This window comes from Phaenicophaeus curvirostris, chromosome 9, assembly GCF_032191515.1.
Source record: "Phaenicophaeus curvirostris isolate KB17595 chromosome 9, BPBGC_Pcur_1.0, whole genome shotgun sequence".
NCBI lineage: Eukaryota > Metazoa > Chordata > Aves > Cuculiformes > Cuculidae > Phaenicophaeus > Phaenicophaeus curvirostris.
In genome coordinates this window covers 16259893-16276037 of record NC_091400.1, presented here as the reverse complement: position 1 = coordinate 16276037, position 16145 = coordinate 16259893, and the positions used below count along the sequence as shown (strand labels likewise).

Here is a 16145-nt window from a genome sequence, read left to right as displayed (position 1 = left end):
TTCTGGGCCCCTCACCACAAGAAGGATGTTGATGGTCTGGAGCAAGTCCAGAGAAGAGCAACAAAGCTGGTGAGGGGGCTAGAGAGCAGGCCTTATGAGGAACAGCTGAGAGAGCTGGGGTTGTTTAGCCTGGAGAAGAGGAGGCTGAGGGGAGACCTCATTGCTCTCTACAACTACCTGAAAGGAGATTGTAGAGAGGAGGGTGCTGGCCTCTTCTTCCAAGTGACAGGGGACAGGACAAGAGGGAATGGCCTCAAGCTCCACCAGGGGAGGTTTAGGCTGGATCTTAGGAAAAAATATTTCACAGAAAGGGTCATTGGGCACTGGAACAGGCTGCCCAGGGAGGTGGTTGATTCACCTTCCCTGGAGGTGTTTAAGGCACAGGTGGAGGAGGTGCTGAGGGGCATGGTTTAGTGATTGATAGGAATGGTTGGACTCGATGATCCGGTGGGTCTCTTCCAACCTGGTCATTCTATGATTCTATGATTCAAATGCTAACTTTTGCATATCATTGCCATCTTGTGGGGTTTTGTTAATCAATCTATTTTACTGAAGAACTGCATTGCTTGCTTGGGGTTTTTTTTTTGCTGCTGAGGTGTTTTCCATGACAGTTTTCTCTTAGATGGGGACTCTGTTTTCTGAAATAATAGTATTTACTTGATTTCCTAGTGCATCTTCAGCAGCTTGCTGTTATGTAGCATTTAATCTTGCTTTCTGACGGCCTTGTCCTGCCTGCTCGCACTCTGTCAGCCTGTGAGAGAGTGCGTGCATGTGACCAGCCTTCTTTGTTTTGTTTTAGCCTCTTGAGCTACGAGGTCCTTACGATGTGGCTAATTTGTATCCTTTTTCTACCTCAAAGACCGCAGTTGACATTAACTTGAATGTTCCGAGTGGTTTTGAAATACTACTGCCCTTTACATTCCTTGAACTTGACACAGCAATGCTTGTCGGTGACCAGTTCAGTGAGCCAGGGCTCTGAGTAGGTGTGGAAGGACAAGTAATCACTGTAAATAGTAATGTCTGTGTTCAGCCTCAGGTGTGTTTAGTTGTGATATGCATTGATATTGTGTGGGTGTAAGTGGAAAAATGAATATACTCCATAAAAAGCTATAGACACTATGAACCAAACCAGAAATTATTAGCTATCATCTCCAAGTTGCCACATCTTTTTTTGAAGAAGCTATAAAATCATATGTATATTAAGAAAGAAGGGATTCCTATCTGAGTGCTGGTTACTTCTGTTCTGAGTTTTCTAGTCCTTAGTTACATATGTGTTATTAAGTAAGTGGTGGTGTTCTAGAAACCAAGGAGAGTGTCTTTTCTCCCATTCTTTTAGTAATTTGGACGCATTTTTACTACTCTCACCAACACCTCCAACTGCGTTTCTGGACTGTCCCTTGAAGGGAGGAGTGTGCTCTGAGTCATGAGAACTGTGTGGGAGGGTGTGTGGCCTGGAAGGATTTTATGTGCAACATTTCCTTCCTTCCTTAAAAGAAAAAGCAGTTGGTCTGAACCCAAATTAACATACCTAATCTGATGTCATCCCTGCTCAAGCTGGCAGGGAATTTTTCAGCATAATGCTTTTTCATCAGACCCTGCGCTTTCCCCCAACCTGAAATTTTTAATGGGGTCTTTTTTTACTCGATTATGTATGTAAAAATGTTCCTGGGTTGACAGACGTTTATTTTCAAAAATACATCTTCTTGTATAGAAAAAAAGTAATGTTGCCAGGAGCTTTCCAGGAGGGCTGCGAGGGAACAGCAGACAGGAGAATTGGGTGCTACAGTTAACTGCCTCTGGGTAACCTTATACAAAATGTCACTTTGAGTTACAGCTCTGTTAATTCCCAGATAAGCAACCCTGTCATGCAGGCAGACTTTCCTATTTCCTTTGGTCCTTTTTGTGCATTTCCATCCTGAGCAAAGATGACAGAGGTTTGCTGTTTGGCCTGTCAGAAGGTGAAGCCAAGGCAGCTGTGTCTACCAACTGCAGAGCCACTGTGCTCCATGGAGGTAAGTGAAAAGCACATTCAAGTTCATCTAAGTAACAGTTGAATTTGTCAAACTAAGTTTGTGATACTCTATATTTCCAGCAAGGGTGTTTTATTTTTTTTCCAGTTGTCGTGTTTACAAATCAGTGGCTGATCTGATGGTGCTACCTGTACTGGGGTACTTGCCCACATTAGAGTCATAAGCTGTTTAACCAAAACACAGATCTGCCTCTTGTGAATCATAGAATGGTTTTGGGTTGGAAGGGACCTTAGAGATCATCCACTTCCACCCCCCTGCCAAGGACAGGAGCACCTCCCACCAGACCAGGCTGCTCAGAGCCCCATCCAGCCTGGCCTTGAACACCTCCAGGGAGGGGACATCCACAACTTCCTTGGGCAACCTGTGCCAGTGTCCCACCAACCTCATGGTGAAGAATTTCTTCCTTATGTCTAATATAAATCTTCCCTCTTCCAATTTAAAGCCATTCCCCCTTATCCTATCGCTGCATACCCTTGTAAAAAGTCCCTCCCCAGCTTTCTTGTAGGCCTCCTTCAGGTACTGGGAGGCTGCTATACAGTCTCCCTGGAACCTTCTCTTCTCCAGGCTGAACAACCCCGGCTCTCTCAGCCTGTCCTCATAGGGGAGGTGCTCCAGCCCCCTGATCATCTTTGTGGCCCTCCTCTGGACCCGTTCCAACAGTTCCAGTCCTTCTTATGTTGGGAATTCCACAACTGGATACAGTACTTCAGGTGGGGTCTCATGAGAGTGGAGTAGAGGGGGAGAATCACCTCCCTCAACCTGCTGGTCACAAACTTCTGAAACTATCCCTCATTTCAGAAATGGATGAATGCTGATCTCAGTAACATCAGCAGAAACCATGTCATTGACACAAAAGCCTTTGTTACCATTTTTCACAGCATTCTACTTGAGAAACTGGCTTCCACTGGCCTGGACAGGTGCACCCTCTGTTGTGTGAAAAACTGGCTGGGTGGCCGAGCCCAAAGAGTTGTAAATGGAGCTAAATACTTTTGGACACTGGTCACAAATGGTGTTCCCCAGGGCTTAGTGCTTGGTCCAGTTCTGTTCAATATCTTTATCAATGACCCGGGTGAAGGGATTGAATGTAGAAAGCTGCCTGGAGGAGAAGGACTTGGGGGTGTTGGTTGACAGCCACCTGAACATGAGCCAGCAGTGTGCTCAGGTGGCCAAGAAGGCAAATAGCATCTTGGCTTGTATCAGAAACAGCATGACCAGCAGGTCCAGGGAGGTTATTCTCCCTCTGTACTCGGCACTGGTGAGACTGTTCCTCAAATATTCTATTCAGTTTTGGGCCCCTCACTGTATGAAAGACATTGAGGTCCTGGAGCTTGTCCAGAGAAGGGCAACGAAGCTGGTGAAGGGGCTGGAGAACAAGTCTTATGTGGAGTAGCAGAGGGAACTGGGGTTGTTTAGCCTAGAGAAAAGGAGAGTGAGGGGAGAACTTGTCACTGTCAATGACTACCTGAAAGGAGGTTGTGGAGGGGTCGGTGTTGGTCTCTTCTCCCAAGTGAGAAGGAGGTATTTAAAGATGAGTAGGTGAAGTGCTTAGGGATACGATTTAGTAGCAGACAGGTACAGTTGGACTTGACGACTTCAAAAGTCTTTTACAACTTAGAGATTCTTCATGATGGCTTGAAGTGTTTTAGTGAAACAAAACTTGCTTCCTTATGCTCTCAGCAGAGGAAGCTTACAGTAGCTCTTTTCTTTTCTACTTGTCCATTTTTAATATTAAAAAAGTGGAAATTAACTTGTGGCCCACTGCACTGGAAGTCAAAAGGTGTCCAATCATATGTTGTGCCCTGATGTCAGTGCAGCGGAAAGATGCTACAGCTTGTGTTGCATCAATCATTTTAGAGCCTTGCTTTCTACTGCAGCACTGATTTCTGCATCTCTCCGCTCCTTTTCACATGCTTGTTTATTGGTTTTTAGTTTTTCTTGATTTTTTTTTGTTTATTCTGATAGTAGTTCAGCTTTGTTAACTACTTTGACTAAGTAGTTGAATCCAGCACTTTAATTTCTGCCTCTGCCAAAGTTTGTTGGGTAGGTATGATTACTAGTCACCTTCCCAACAACTTGAATTGCTTTAAGTTTCAAGTGCATGGCAGGATTTAGTTTGCATCTCTTGTTTCGTTAGGGGTGGGGCTTGAATCCACTGTAGTTCACAGTGGGCAGCTTTGATCGCTTGGAGAGGGCGTTTCTGTGAACGGGGTCCTCCTGTAGCTTGCTACCTATCTATATAGAGCCAGTGTGTTGGAAGAGCTTATGCCAAGTTTATGTGGAATTTCTCAAGACTATCATCTATCTGACCTGTGAAGTTAAATAGCAGGTGTCATTATCCTGTCCCTCAAAGAATACTAGCCTAGGATAAGTCAATCTATTTTAGCCAGGTTCTTGCAGAGCCTCTTTGGTAACAGAGTATTTGTAGGGAAACTCTTTCTCAAATTTTGCAGTGAAGCCTCCCATCAGTAGTTCTGAAATCTGACTGCACTCACTAGGTTGTTTGGAAAATATATGAGGAGTTTGATAACATCACACAGTAGTATTTTATGATAATAACGAGGGTTCTGTAAATAAAATGTTACTGAATATCATAAAGCCACTTACTTGGTATGTATAGGGGAGCCACTGCGCATATGTCTGTGCCAGCATAGTCTTTTTAGGAATCCTGGGGTATATGAATGTATGTTATTTATTTTTTTAAGAACAGAATGTTTTGCTCAGAAATGTAGAAATGCTTTTTGACAGTGCTTCAAGAATGTGTCCTTTGACTGTTAAACTGCTTAAACCTGGTTTCCTGTGGTTTTGGGTGTCTAAATACTCAGTTTTCCCTTGTGTTTGTTGTAATTCTACACCCACTATCAGATTTCCCCCTTCAGGCTCCTGACTTCATAAAGGAGAGTATCCTCAGCACCTGCCAATGCAGGTTGCTTACCTGCTGTCTGTGCTTACTTGGCTGGCTGTTAAACATGTTGAATTGTGCTTTGGGGCATAGACACCTGAAATAAGTATGCATTAAATGCATTAGTATCATTTTGTTTGAGGTACTACAGCTTCTGATTGTACATTCTAGAAACTCGGAAAAGCGCCTGTGGTGTAGTGTACACAGTGAAGAAGCCTCGCAAGGCTGAGGAGGAAGAAACAACAGTACCAGCTTGTAAAAAAGCTAAGACTCAAGTTTGAGGACTGCACCAATTGTCAACAAGAGCCTGCATACCATCTTTACCCAGTGTTGAGTCTTCCACCATGCTCCAGCCACCCCAGTTCATCTCTTAATACTTTATTTAGCATGGAGAAGAATTATTCTTCTGGCATTCAAGTGAGGAAAGCTGTGGGAATGAGACTGCTGAATGGTGTTTTACCTTATCTGAAATGTCTGCTGCTGGGCTTCTGGCCAAGATCAGGAAATACCGTCTCCACCCTGTCTTAGGTCTTCTGGTGTTAGTGCAAACTCAACACAATCTTTCTAACATATGGAAATTCTGTTGTACAAGTGCATTCCTCTTTTATTAAAAATATTTCTAAGAATGCATGCCTTCACAGTCTAGCTTTTATGGTATCTCATGTTTTAAACACATCTCTATTCTAAACCTTGCAACCACAAGCCGGTAGGTGAAGTTTACCTTCAATGACCTGTGAAGAATAGTAGTGCAGTAAAGAAAATAAATCTGCATCCCGTTCTGTTTTGTGATCAATGGCTATAAAGAAGATCCAGGTGTCCGTTACCTGCTAGGAGATACTTGGGTTTGTGTTACAGTAGGACTGACTGACCTGACCTGACCTGTTAGACACATCGCAAATGTCACATGATTTTTACTGCATCTTTTCCTTATTTATGTCCTGGTCTGGCAGTGTTGCCTATGAGATTGTTTGTTTTGCTGCCCCCTGCCTTTCCATTTTTCTTCCTGTTAATGCCTCAATAAGCCTAATCCAGCTGCCAAAAAAACAGTCGTAAAAGATTGATAATCAGCAGAGCATTTTCACAGCTCTTCCAAATGTTGACTGAAGTTTTTCTTTCAATTAAACCAGTTTTAAAATTATGTAAATTACTGTACTTAAGATATTCTTAAACCAGCTTTTCTGTGAGTATTCAAGTTCTCTACTTGCATCAGGCAACAAGTTGAGAAGTAAAATTTATAGCATGTAAAATATTGCAGAAGTCTTGCAGTGGGTCGTCTCTGAGCTCTTAGCAATCAGGCTGAGCCAAATGGATGAAGTTCTCAGTAGATTTAACAATTCTGCATAATGCTAATGCAAGTCACAACAGCTTTTGCTTTACTCAACAAATAATGAAATATTTTTTCCTTTAGGTTGTTATTTTTCTTGTTGACTTTGTGATTTCAATATTTCAATCTCTTTTAGTTAAGGTATTGGGATGTTATATGTATGTGTTTATATACACACACAGAGATTAGTTTATAATTCATGGGCGTACCTCCACAATGATGCTTTAGCCAGAGAAGATGCAGAAATGTGTTTGGTGCAATTTTGTGAATGACACATTATCTTGTATTGGCCAGAGAATAACCTACCTTGAGCATGAGAGAAGTTGTTTGGTTACTAGCATATGAAATAGGCTTTTGAATGCTAGAGGTCCTCCTTGCAACTTGTTTGACTTGATTTAAAAATTTGCAGTCTGCATCTTTGCCCTTTAAGTCGATACAGTGCTTCAAGAACCAATTGAAAAGTTTCTTCTCCCCCAGTTTCCTGAAGTGCATTGTTCTGGCCGCTTTGGTGCCTGAACAATTGAATTGCTTCTTGGTTAGGATGATAAACAGACTGAGTTCACCAGCACTGATGTCATTTCTATTTCCTGCAAGGCATGCTCCCAGTGTCCGGGTAATTGTGCAGAAATAAGGAGTGAAGTAGTGGCTTGCAGAGAAGTGCAGTGAGCGGAAGTATGCCATAATTTCTCATGGTGAAGAGTGTGTTCACCAATAAAGCCTACAGCTGACAAGATGACAACTAGTGAGTTAGGGTGCTTGCATGAGAAAAGTCTCATCTGTCTAAAGCTGTTGGCCTCCGTCTAGGGTAGCTGGCTGCAGAGAGAATGGGCCTTTCTTCTCCTTGCTCTTCTTGGCACTCCAGTAAGAACTATTAATTGCTGCCCGCTCCTGACCCTACCTCATTGCCCAGGACATTGTTTTGGCCAGACTGTAAAGCCTGATGGCCTGAAGGCAGCTGACACAGGTTGTTGAAGGTGTGTGAGAGCCTCTGGCATGTTTTGCCGGGAGGTCACACTGTGGAGCATCAGGGTTTTAACTGCGTGCAGGTTGCAACGTCTCAGTGAAACTGAATATTGATACCCCTGCTAGAGGCACTGTTGAGATGGTTCTGCTTTCAGTAAAGCAAAGGGAGAGGTGTCTGCCTTTCCTAGCAGGACTTGGCATCTTGCTTGGCCTGGAAAGCTGACGATGTCTTACGTGCTCCACATAGTAAGCACTGACTTGCTGAGAAACTGAGCTTTTAAATCAAAATCAGTAATAAAACTGTAACTTTGTTTTACCAGCTGCCCAAAGTAGTGCCTTTCTGCTTTTTGTATATGTGTTTCCATTTAACACAGTAGGTAAGAGACGGCATTTCTCTAACAGTGGCAGGAACATAGCTCAAGGGCTGGCTGCTGTAGGCAGCTGAGACCTTTTATTGAGCTTTTTATGGTGGCCAAGATGTGAACTTCCTTTAAAGAGAGGTGGAATGACCCTGTGCGTGTTCATGAGATGCTACTCCACTCCAGAAAATAAAAAGTACCACTTTTTATTTAATCTGAAATAGATTAGTACAAAATGTACAGAAAAAGCAGTACAAATTTACAAATTTACATGATCTCTTTTTGCATTCTTCAATCATCAGACGTCATAGTAGTCCAGCTTAAAAAAAATTCACATTCCTGATACTCTCCTCTCACCTTCATAACATAGCATCTGAATCCTGCAGTCCAAACTGTTACATCATGGTTGGAGCTCTGTCCTTGCGCTCTTCTTTATCAACCACAGTTGCCAAACCCTATGTAAACCCCATTTCTCAACTCCTTCTTGAAATCAACTCAGCTCCTCCATATGCCTTCTTCCATTGCTTTTCCACATATCACTGCTCATTTGACTTATTATTTTAATTTGCAACAGCTGCAAGAATCCACTATGTAGAACTATTGGAAGGCTTGAAGTTGCTAAAGTAGTTGGAAATACTGCCATCTAAGACAGAAAGATTTGTGTTGCTGGCAAAGACTGCATTAGAATGTAAAGCTCTATAAAAAACCTACACTAATACCGAGAATCATTAAAAATTACTTTTAAAATAAATAAATAATAAATAGTAATAAATAAAGCCTTTTTTAGAACCAGTGGAATCTTAACACTCAACCTGCCTTTTAAAATAATTTCTTTGCATGTTTGGTTTGCAGTTTTCCATGAAAGTATCACAAATAATCCAGTACTATAAATATTTTCAATAAAGGGCTATTTTTCCCCAGTTTCATTTGAAGCATGTAAAAGCGACAAAACAGAGTGGTCTGGTTTCTCTTCAGAACCTGGCTAGTTGGACACTCTTATAGGAATTGTCTTTCAGGCTGTTGAATATCTCTTTGGTGCCGTTCTGCCACTGAAGAACAAGATCTATAGGGGTTTTCCCTTGCTGGTTAAAAAAAGCAGAGGAAGATTTAGTTTCAGCCAGTGATTACAGAGTCCTTTGTTCTTCTGTAAATATTTGTAGAGTGCATCTGCTTGATGTGAGACGCTTCCGCACACACAAGGTCAGACTAACTTGTCTCCCTGATATCTGAGTCCTTTTGTTCCAGAAATCTAGTCCCAGCCCTGTTCAGACTCATGATGAGATCTCCCTGTGTTTGAGTGGGTCTAAGCCATATTAGCAAATACCATGACTAGCAGAGCATGCAGGTGTTTCTTTTGAACTAGTTTAAACTGATTAGAAATACATATAGGCGAAACTTCAATAAGCCACTCTTGTATTTAATGGAGAATTCAGATAAGAGTTTGTACTGGTTTAATTAGGTTATGAGCCATGACTAAATTAAACAGAAGCAAGTTTTGTGTGCAGACCAAGCCTGAGAGAGCAAGTCTTTGGCCTTTGGGGTTGTACCTTTCACAGTTTTCATGCCCTGATGAGGGATAATGCTGGGAGTGGCTATGCTTCAGAGAATGTGGGCAGAGAGATAGGAGTGCAAAGTGCTGCAGTGTCTGGTTTCTTCCTTGCCCCCTTAAGTTTTGATTGATTGCTGATCAAAACATTGACTGGCATCAGTAGAACTCAGTGGTGGCTGAAGCCCCGGAGTTCTGCAGAGAGCAGTTGTCTGTACCTTGCATCTTTTTAACATATGTGTAATTAAAAGTATCACAGAAAGATATGATGTTTTAAGTCTTAAGTCGCTGCTGAGCCGTTCTGGTTTTAGAAGAGTTAACTTGTTTTTCCTCTTCTCCCTGGCCTCCCCCAAGTTATACTTTGCCTGTGTCAGCTCTGCTTTAATTAACTCTGAAATGATCTAATTAATTCTGTTCACAATAATCTTCCTGCAGCTCGAAAGCTATGAAACTGCTCTGAAGGATAACTTATTCTAAAGTGGTTTGAATTACAGGTGGGTTTTTTGGGTTTGTTTGTTTGGTTTTTTCTTGCTATTACTTACGCAGTTCTTTATGGTTAGATCTGCTCCATGCAGAATCAGAAGCCTGATAATTTTGTAGCGGTTCAGCCTCACAGCATCGTGCATTGGGGTGTCTCCTTCCTAGAAGGAGGAGACGCAGACCACAGAGTCAGTCCTGCTGGTCCGGTGCTGTAGTCCAGGGAGTGTGTAGCCAGGGAGTTTTATAGACCAGTGAAACTATCGAGACAGACAGTGGCTTGATGTTCCCTGGTGGCTGACAGGTAAGAAGTTGTTGGTACTTACTCTGTCTCTGGCATTGAGATCTGCTTCACAGGCGATGAGGTGCTCTGCACAGTCGTACTGACCCGTCCTCACAGCCACGTGCAAAGGGGTGCTGAGCAGCTGAGAGGAGAAAGCAGTCAGTGGCATAGAACAGGAAAAGGCTGCTTCAAGAACAGCCATCAAAAATTATTTACTTGGTGGAAGGGTCAGTTTTTCATCTCCCAATTTAAAAAGCTGCAGAGCTGCAAAAGCACATACCTTATCTCTTACATTTCTGTTTATCCCTTTGTCCAGTAAGAATTTAAGAACATCCAGGTTTCCCCCCCTGCATGCCCAGTGCAGGGCTGTAGATTGAAGCTGCAATGGGAAAAAAAAGGAAAGTAATTTAATTCTTCATTGTATTTTAAAAAAATATCTTTTGATCAAATTTCTAAATTAATCCAAACTACTTTTCATGCAATTTAACATAAAGCACTTCAGTGTGATAACTGTTGTTTCTGGGAACAGCTTTTCTTATTTTGCCCTCATTTCTTTAGTACTGTATTTCTCACTCCTCACACTTGCTGCATATTGCTCTTAAAGACAGAGCTTGGCAACGCTGCTGTGAGAGGATGCGTTTTGTCTGTTCTGTGAACTTAAAAGTTGTCTTTAGCCAGGTGTGTTTTTTCTGTCTGGTATGTGCTAATTAATATTTGATGCCTTTGGAATTCTAAAATGCATAGGAAATGAAGTTCAAGGGAAAGAATAGTTCTCTTAAAAAAAAAAAACCTCAAACTTAATAGAGCCACACGGTGAAACAGAAACCTTCTCCCCTGCAAGATTCAGTTTCTCTGTCCTCAGCTCTGCCAGGAGGGGTGAAATGTCCCTTCAAGGTCTTGCTCTGCCTGTCATTCCTCCTGTTGTTTACACTTTCCATGAGCACTGCTGGGTTAAGCGAGAGGGAGCAAGACTGGCAGGTTCCAGCTGTTTAGCAAAGGGACAAAGATCTGGGAGTAGAGAAGTGAAAAAAACATCTGCAGAAGTTGTTGATACTCAGCCACTGTTGTGGCTGGTGTGCCAGAGGAGCAGGGGTCTCTCCTGAGCACAGCCTTGAAATCTTTGTGGAGAATGTACATGTTGCGCTGATCCTTAGATACACGTGTGGGACAGTGGTATCTGCACCACCTATTTGCAGACTGAAGAGGTGGCCTGACCTCAGCTCTCTTTCCCTGTGTTAAGCTTTGTTGTTTGTGGCAGTCTACTGACTGGGTGTTCCTCTGCTTCTGTGTTTTCCAGCAACCACTTTGGCCAAGGGAGGCATACACCCTCTTCTGTAACTTCTTCTCAACAACATTATTTTAAGGATAAACTTACAAGGTGCTATAAGGCCTTTTAATGCCCCACTTCTATGGGAAGCACTCTGTAAGTGCTTCTTTTGGCACTTACAAAACAGCTAAAAGTTTTGCAAGGAAACTGCAAGTAAGTTGATGTTCCTACCATGTCTTTCTGTTCAAGCCAGGCTCCAGCTTCCACCAATTTTTTCACCACCTCTAGATGTCCTTCAGAGCATGCCCTGTGCAGTGCAGTGCGTTTGTACTGGCAATTAAAACAGTGCAAAGTCAAATGTTAAATATGACACAAAGAGATATCTTTCAATCTTTTTCTCTACCTCCCTAGGAAAAAGGTAAATGCATACTTCATGCTGATTCGTTTTCAAGAGCTAATATTTTTGAGACCTGAAATCTGCTAAATTTTAATGGCATCCTGATAACTGAGAGCTGTCTACACAGTATTTTAAAGGGTTTGAGAAATATCTGCAGTATGGCATTCAAATTTAGAATTATGCCTGTTGAGTTCCCCCTATGCTACATTGCATTTTGCAAATGGAACTTATGCACCTTGGAGTAGGACAGCAGGCAGCATCATTTCCTTTGTTGTTGTGCAGACAATTTTTTTGTGTGTTCATCTGTAGTGTCGGAAGACCACCTGCTACAGAAAATCAGTTTCCTGGGCACCAATATCTTCTAAATATGAAGATTCTTTTGAGATAATGTTACTTTAAAGAGTCCCGATGGCCCCTTTATCATTAGAAAACTCCATATACCAAACTTCCAGCATTTACTTACTTGCTCTACTCACTCCCTTTTTCTCCTCAAAAGTATGAAAGCTATAAAACCTAGTACTAAAAGTTACTTTTGTACTGTAATAACCTCTCTCCTGTAATAGGCTTTGCAGTAAGAATATTGTACCTCATCACAGACATTTGGATCCCCTTTGTCTGACAGGTATTTTTCAATGACTGGCAACTTATTCTCCAGTGCAGCTCTGAAGAAGGTGGGTATTTCCACTGGTCCTGTCTGATGAAAAGAAATATGTGGGGCATAAATGCATGAGGCGCAAAACACTATCAGTGCTTTCCCAGAAGAAGGTACTTTGGGATAACTTACAATAACTTCTGGTTCGGGTTCCTTCAAAACAGGAGTTTTCACTTTCTTGCATCTTTTCCTTTTCTTCAGCTGAATAATTTTTTCAAGATCCTCCAAGTTTTCAAGTTTTGTCCTCTCCTCTAACTTCTTCTTCAGCTGAAACAAATCAGAGAAGCCCACAAGCTGAGCTGAGCGTGACCACTGCCCCTTTTCAGCGTGGCAGGACAGTGTGTGCTGCTATTCAGCTGAATTCCATTAAGACTGGATGACTTTTGAAATAAGTTGTCTTTTTTTTACAGCTAGGGCTAATTGATAATTAGAATAAGTTACTAAGTGTGTGTGAAATTCTGTCATCTGTAATTTTTCATGTGTCATTGGGCCTTGTCCTCAATGCTGCTTTAGCCATATGTTGTGGGATAGATAGCAAAAAATTTTCGCCTGTTTTAGGCTGGGAAATACAGCACTATATTTCCTTGACTTAAAAACCCTCATGTGCAGCTTATGAGGACTGGGAAGTCCCTACAATTTTAATGGACTTCCACCAAGAGTTTTGCCTTCAACCACTTTTATGATGCAGTCCCTGATTTATTGTAATTTAATTATTGTAATTTAATTAGCTTTATACTGATATAAGCATTTTAATCAGTAAGAGTTACATTTTGGTAAAATAGAAAGATTGTCCCTGGCAACCTTGGAGCTGCAGTTCAATAAATGTCAAAGGCTTCTTCTTACCTGCCTGTGAAAATCATGCCTATATGAATTCAGTATGGGGCATTGATAACATCAAGGGCAAATGTGTTGCCTGAACTGAGGGCCGAGATCTCAGGTACCGTGATATGTCCTTGACTTCAGAAGGCGTATTGACAAACAAGGGGTAACTCAGGGTAAATACAGATGACAGATTCTGTCCCATGGTGTCATTAAGTGTAAATACATCAGTGAGACCATGTCTTATGGTATACATTTTTTTTTCAGCTGAGTTAGTATTCAAGTTATTTCTACCTCTTATTTTTAAAGTTCTCTACATTTAGGGATTGATCTGTAGATCAACAACTTAATGGAAAATAATCATGTTGGCTGAGTGGGCTGAAAATCAACTAAAAATTCAAAATGTTCTTAAGACCCTATGGTTGTTTTTTTCATAGAGGATGTCAAGAGCTTCTGTAGGAAGTAATGATCTCCTGTTGACACTGAAGGTAAATAGTAAATATTTCTGTGGCTCACTTTCCTACCTTTCTATTTTCATAACAAAGTCTCGTGCCTCCTGCTAGTTAAATGTTTTCATTCCCAAATTGCTTTAAGTTTTTAGGTCAGTTGGTTGTTTGTTCACTGAAGAATTTAATATGTTACAGGTACTGTGTTTTTAGGAGAGAAAAGCATCAATTCTCAGAGACTTTCACATGCCAGGAATACCAAATGGTACTTTTCTGTAGATCAGTATCACTTTCATTTTTAGTTGTTTTTCCCAAATGTGATAGTAAGCATAATGCAATGTTTATATAAAGGGATATTTTCAAGGTAGATAAAGCTTCTGGCTTTAGAAATGCACTCTTACACCTTTCCTGGGTTAGTTATTCATGGTGGTAGTTGTCAGGCGCGGAAGCTGAAGGTGTCTTACTAGCTATGTTTGTTCCTCCTTACTGACAGCTAACAGCAAGTGACCCTGGGCAGGAGGGCGCGATCAGGGTTTCAGTCAGACAAAATAGTTTTGGTTTGGACTTCACAGCATCACTGTCTGCATCCATAGGCTACAGGAGTCAGCAGATCTCCACGGCCTTCAGTGGACTTCAGACCAACTTTCTTTGGTAGTGATCTCCTAAGGACTTATCTAGCTCACAATGCATGTATTTCTCACTTAGAAAGAAGCAACTTGGAAACTTCAAGGGCTGCAGCAGAAAGTGCACATAGAATGATAAAAAGCCAAGCACAAAACCCAAGAGCCTACCTCTGCTTTTGTTTTTTTCTCCTTCTCATAAGCCAGATTATCTTGGGTCAGTGAGTGTGCAGGAACTGTCTTTAGGTCCTCCTGCTTCTCTAATCTTACAGCAGCTTCATATTCTCCATTTTTGAAGTCCTCAGGGAGGAAGCTGCCAGTCTCTTTATCATCAACTTTCTTCCCAGTCACCTGTTAAAGCAAACATGGTATAATATCAGCAGCTGTTTGATGACTGCAGTAGCCACCCCCCGGGAACATTGATTACCTAAAGGCTAATTACATGCCATTCCTGTCCTGCTCCAGTAGTGTGTGACAGACAGAGTGCAGACCTCATTCAGCCTGTGCCTGAATTAACTGTGTGTGCAAGTGGCTAGCGTGGTCTCCCTTGCAGGCAGATCTCCTGCATCCACAGAGCAACCCCTTGTCATCTTCAGGGCTTGGGTCGAGACCCATGTGGCCACCTCACAGTCTAACTCCCTGCTTGACAGGGGCCACAGTGCTGTTGTACTGACAAAAGTCGGTGACTTGGGAAGAATACCTTTTTCTTGTTTAGGGTTTTTTTGTTTGCTTGCCAGCATCTGTCAGTCTTCAGGAGGCTGCAAAAGGCTGAGGTGGAAAGAGCCACCCTGACTAGCCACCAGCACTCTGCAATAGTTGAGCAAGGGAATTAAGCAAGTAGAGTGGAAGGAGTGGCCTTGGGACCTTACAGTTCTATTGAAACACATCCAATGCGGTTAAATCAGGTTGCTGAGTAATTTCAAGGCTGGTTTTATCCACAGCTGTCAGTACCAAAGTCCCCACTTGCAGCACTCAGCTAAACTATGTGAGGTAGTTCCTGTGCAGAAGATGTGATGCTGTGCAGCAGCACAGCTTCCAATAGCTTTTGGAGATATTTCTGATGCTCAATTAAGTATGTGGAAAGAGGTAACTTATCAAACTTAATAGAGGCTGTTGTGTGTTCTGAGAGTGGTTCAGTAAATTAATGTTTTCTGGACTGGGCTTCCATTTCAATCACCTTGTAAAATTGTTTGTTGTAGGATTTAACAATAGATGGACTGTCAGGAACTTGCCAGGTAATTTAAGACAGCATTAACTAGTTAGGATGTATGACAGTTGCATCTTAACATAGCCAACTGGGGAAAAAAGCAGATTCTGGATAACATGCCAGTGTTTTACTAGCTCATTCCTATTTTCTCAGTTTATTCATCAGATCAAGCATTCTTAGTCTGACCCCTGAAGTGGAAGGTCCCGTTACTTGTGGTCTGGTTTAGATATTATTTTTCAAAGGCTTGTTATACCATGAAGAGCAGTGGGTGTAGGAACTAACAGTTTATTATTAGAAAATAATACTATTACTAAACTGTTAGTTTAGCATTAGAAAACACTTCATTTTTTCTGTATTGATACCTCCTTCCATTCTCTTATTGGATAGGAGTTACTCAGTGTGATCATAAATTTAATAGCTTCTAAAAAAATAAACATGAAAATCAAGGTCAAAGGAAAAATTCATAACTAGATTTTGGTCAGTCTCTTCTTCCTAGTGAGCTATGTTCTGATGCAAAATCCAAACAGCTGTGTAGTTCTATCATTGGTGATCCCTCTTCCCAAGGAAAAGCTATCATGAGAATACGGTAGGATAACCTATAGTATGTGCGGGTTTTGCAGCTGGAGCACAGCAGTGCTGGTACCTGCCAGATCACCTTAATGATCCACAAAAGTTATCTGTCTCTACCTGGTGTAATGACAGTCTTGAAAGAAAAGTAATTATGAGTAAATGAAAGAAGGTTGTACATACCAGCTCTTCGACTGACATCATCATCATTTTTGCCAGAGTTTGAAGGTTCTTCTTCTGTATGGCTGAAACTCTGAAGTGCTCAAGCCAGCTCTGCAGGGACCACCAC

General features: G+C 41.7%; 2 protein-coding genes across 3 annotated transcripts in view; one reads left to right on the top strand and one right to left on the bottom strand.

The window, feature by feature from the left end:
* The window catches only part of RPP30 (ribonuclease P/MRP subunit p30), a 21983-nt gene extending 13962 nt beyond the window's left edge, over nt 1-8021 (top strand). For both annotated transcript variants that reach the window (XM_069864339.1, XM_069864337.1), the window contains 3 exons: nt 800-837; nt 1933-2012; nt 5101-8021. In XM_069864339.1, the coding sequence (XP_069720440.1) occupies nt 800-837; nt 1933-2012; nt 5101-5210 (228 nt within the window). In that variant the 3' untranslated portion in view covers nt 5211-8021. The remainder of the gene's footprint in view (nt 1-799; nt 838-1932; nt 2013-5100) is intronic.
* On the bottom strand, nt 7766-16145 carry ANKRD1 (ankyrin repeat domain 1). Its single transcript, XM_069864334.1, has 9 exons — nt 16040-16145; nt 14254-14433; nt 12330-12464; nt 12132-12239; nt 11380-11478; nt 10162-10260; nt 9925-10023; nt 9664-9762; nt 7766-8657 (listed from the first exon to the last, which is right to left on the bottom strand). Exons 1-9 carry the CDS (start codon nt 16064-16066, stop codon nt 8547-8549), a joined length of 957 nt encoding a protein of 318 aa, XP_069720435.1. The 5' UTR covers nt 16067-16145; the 3' UTR covers nt 7766-8546.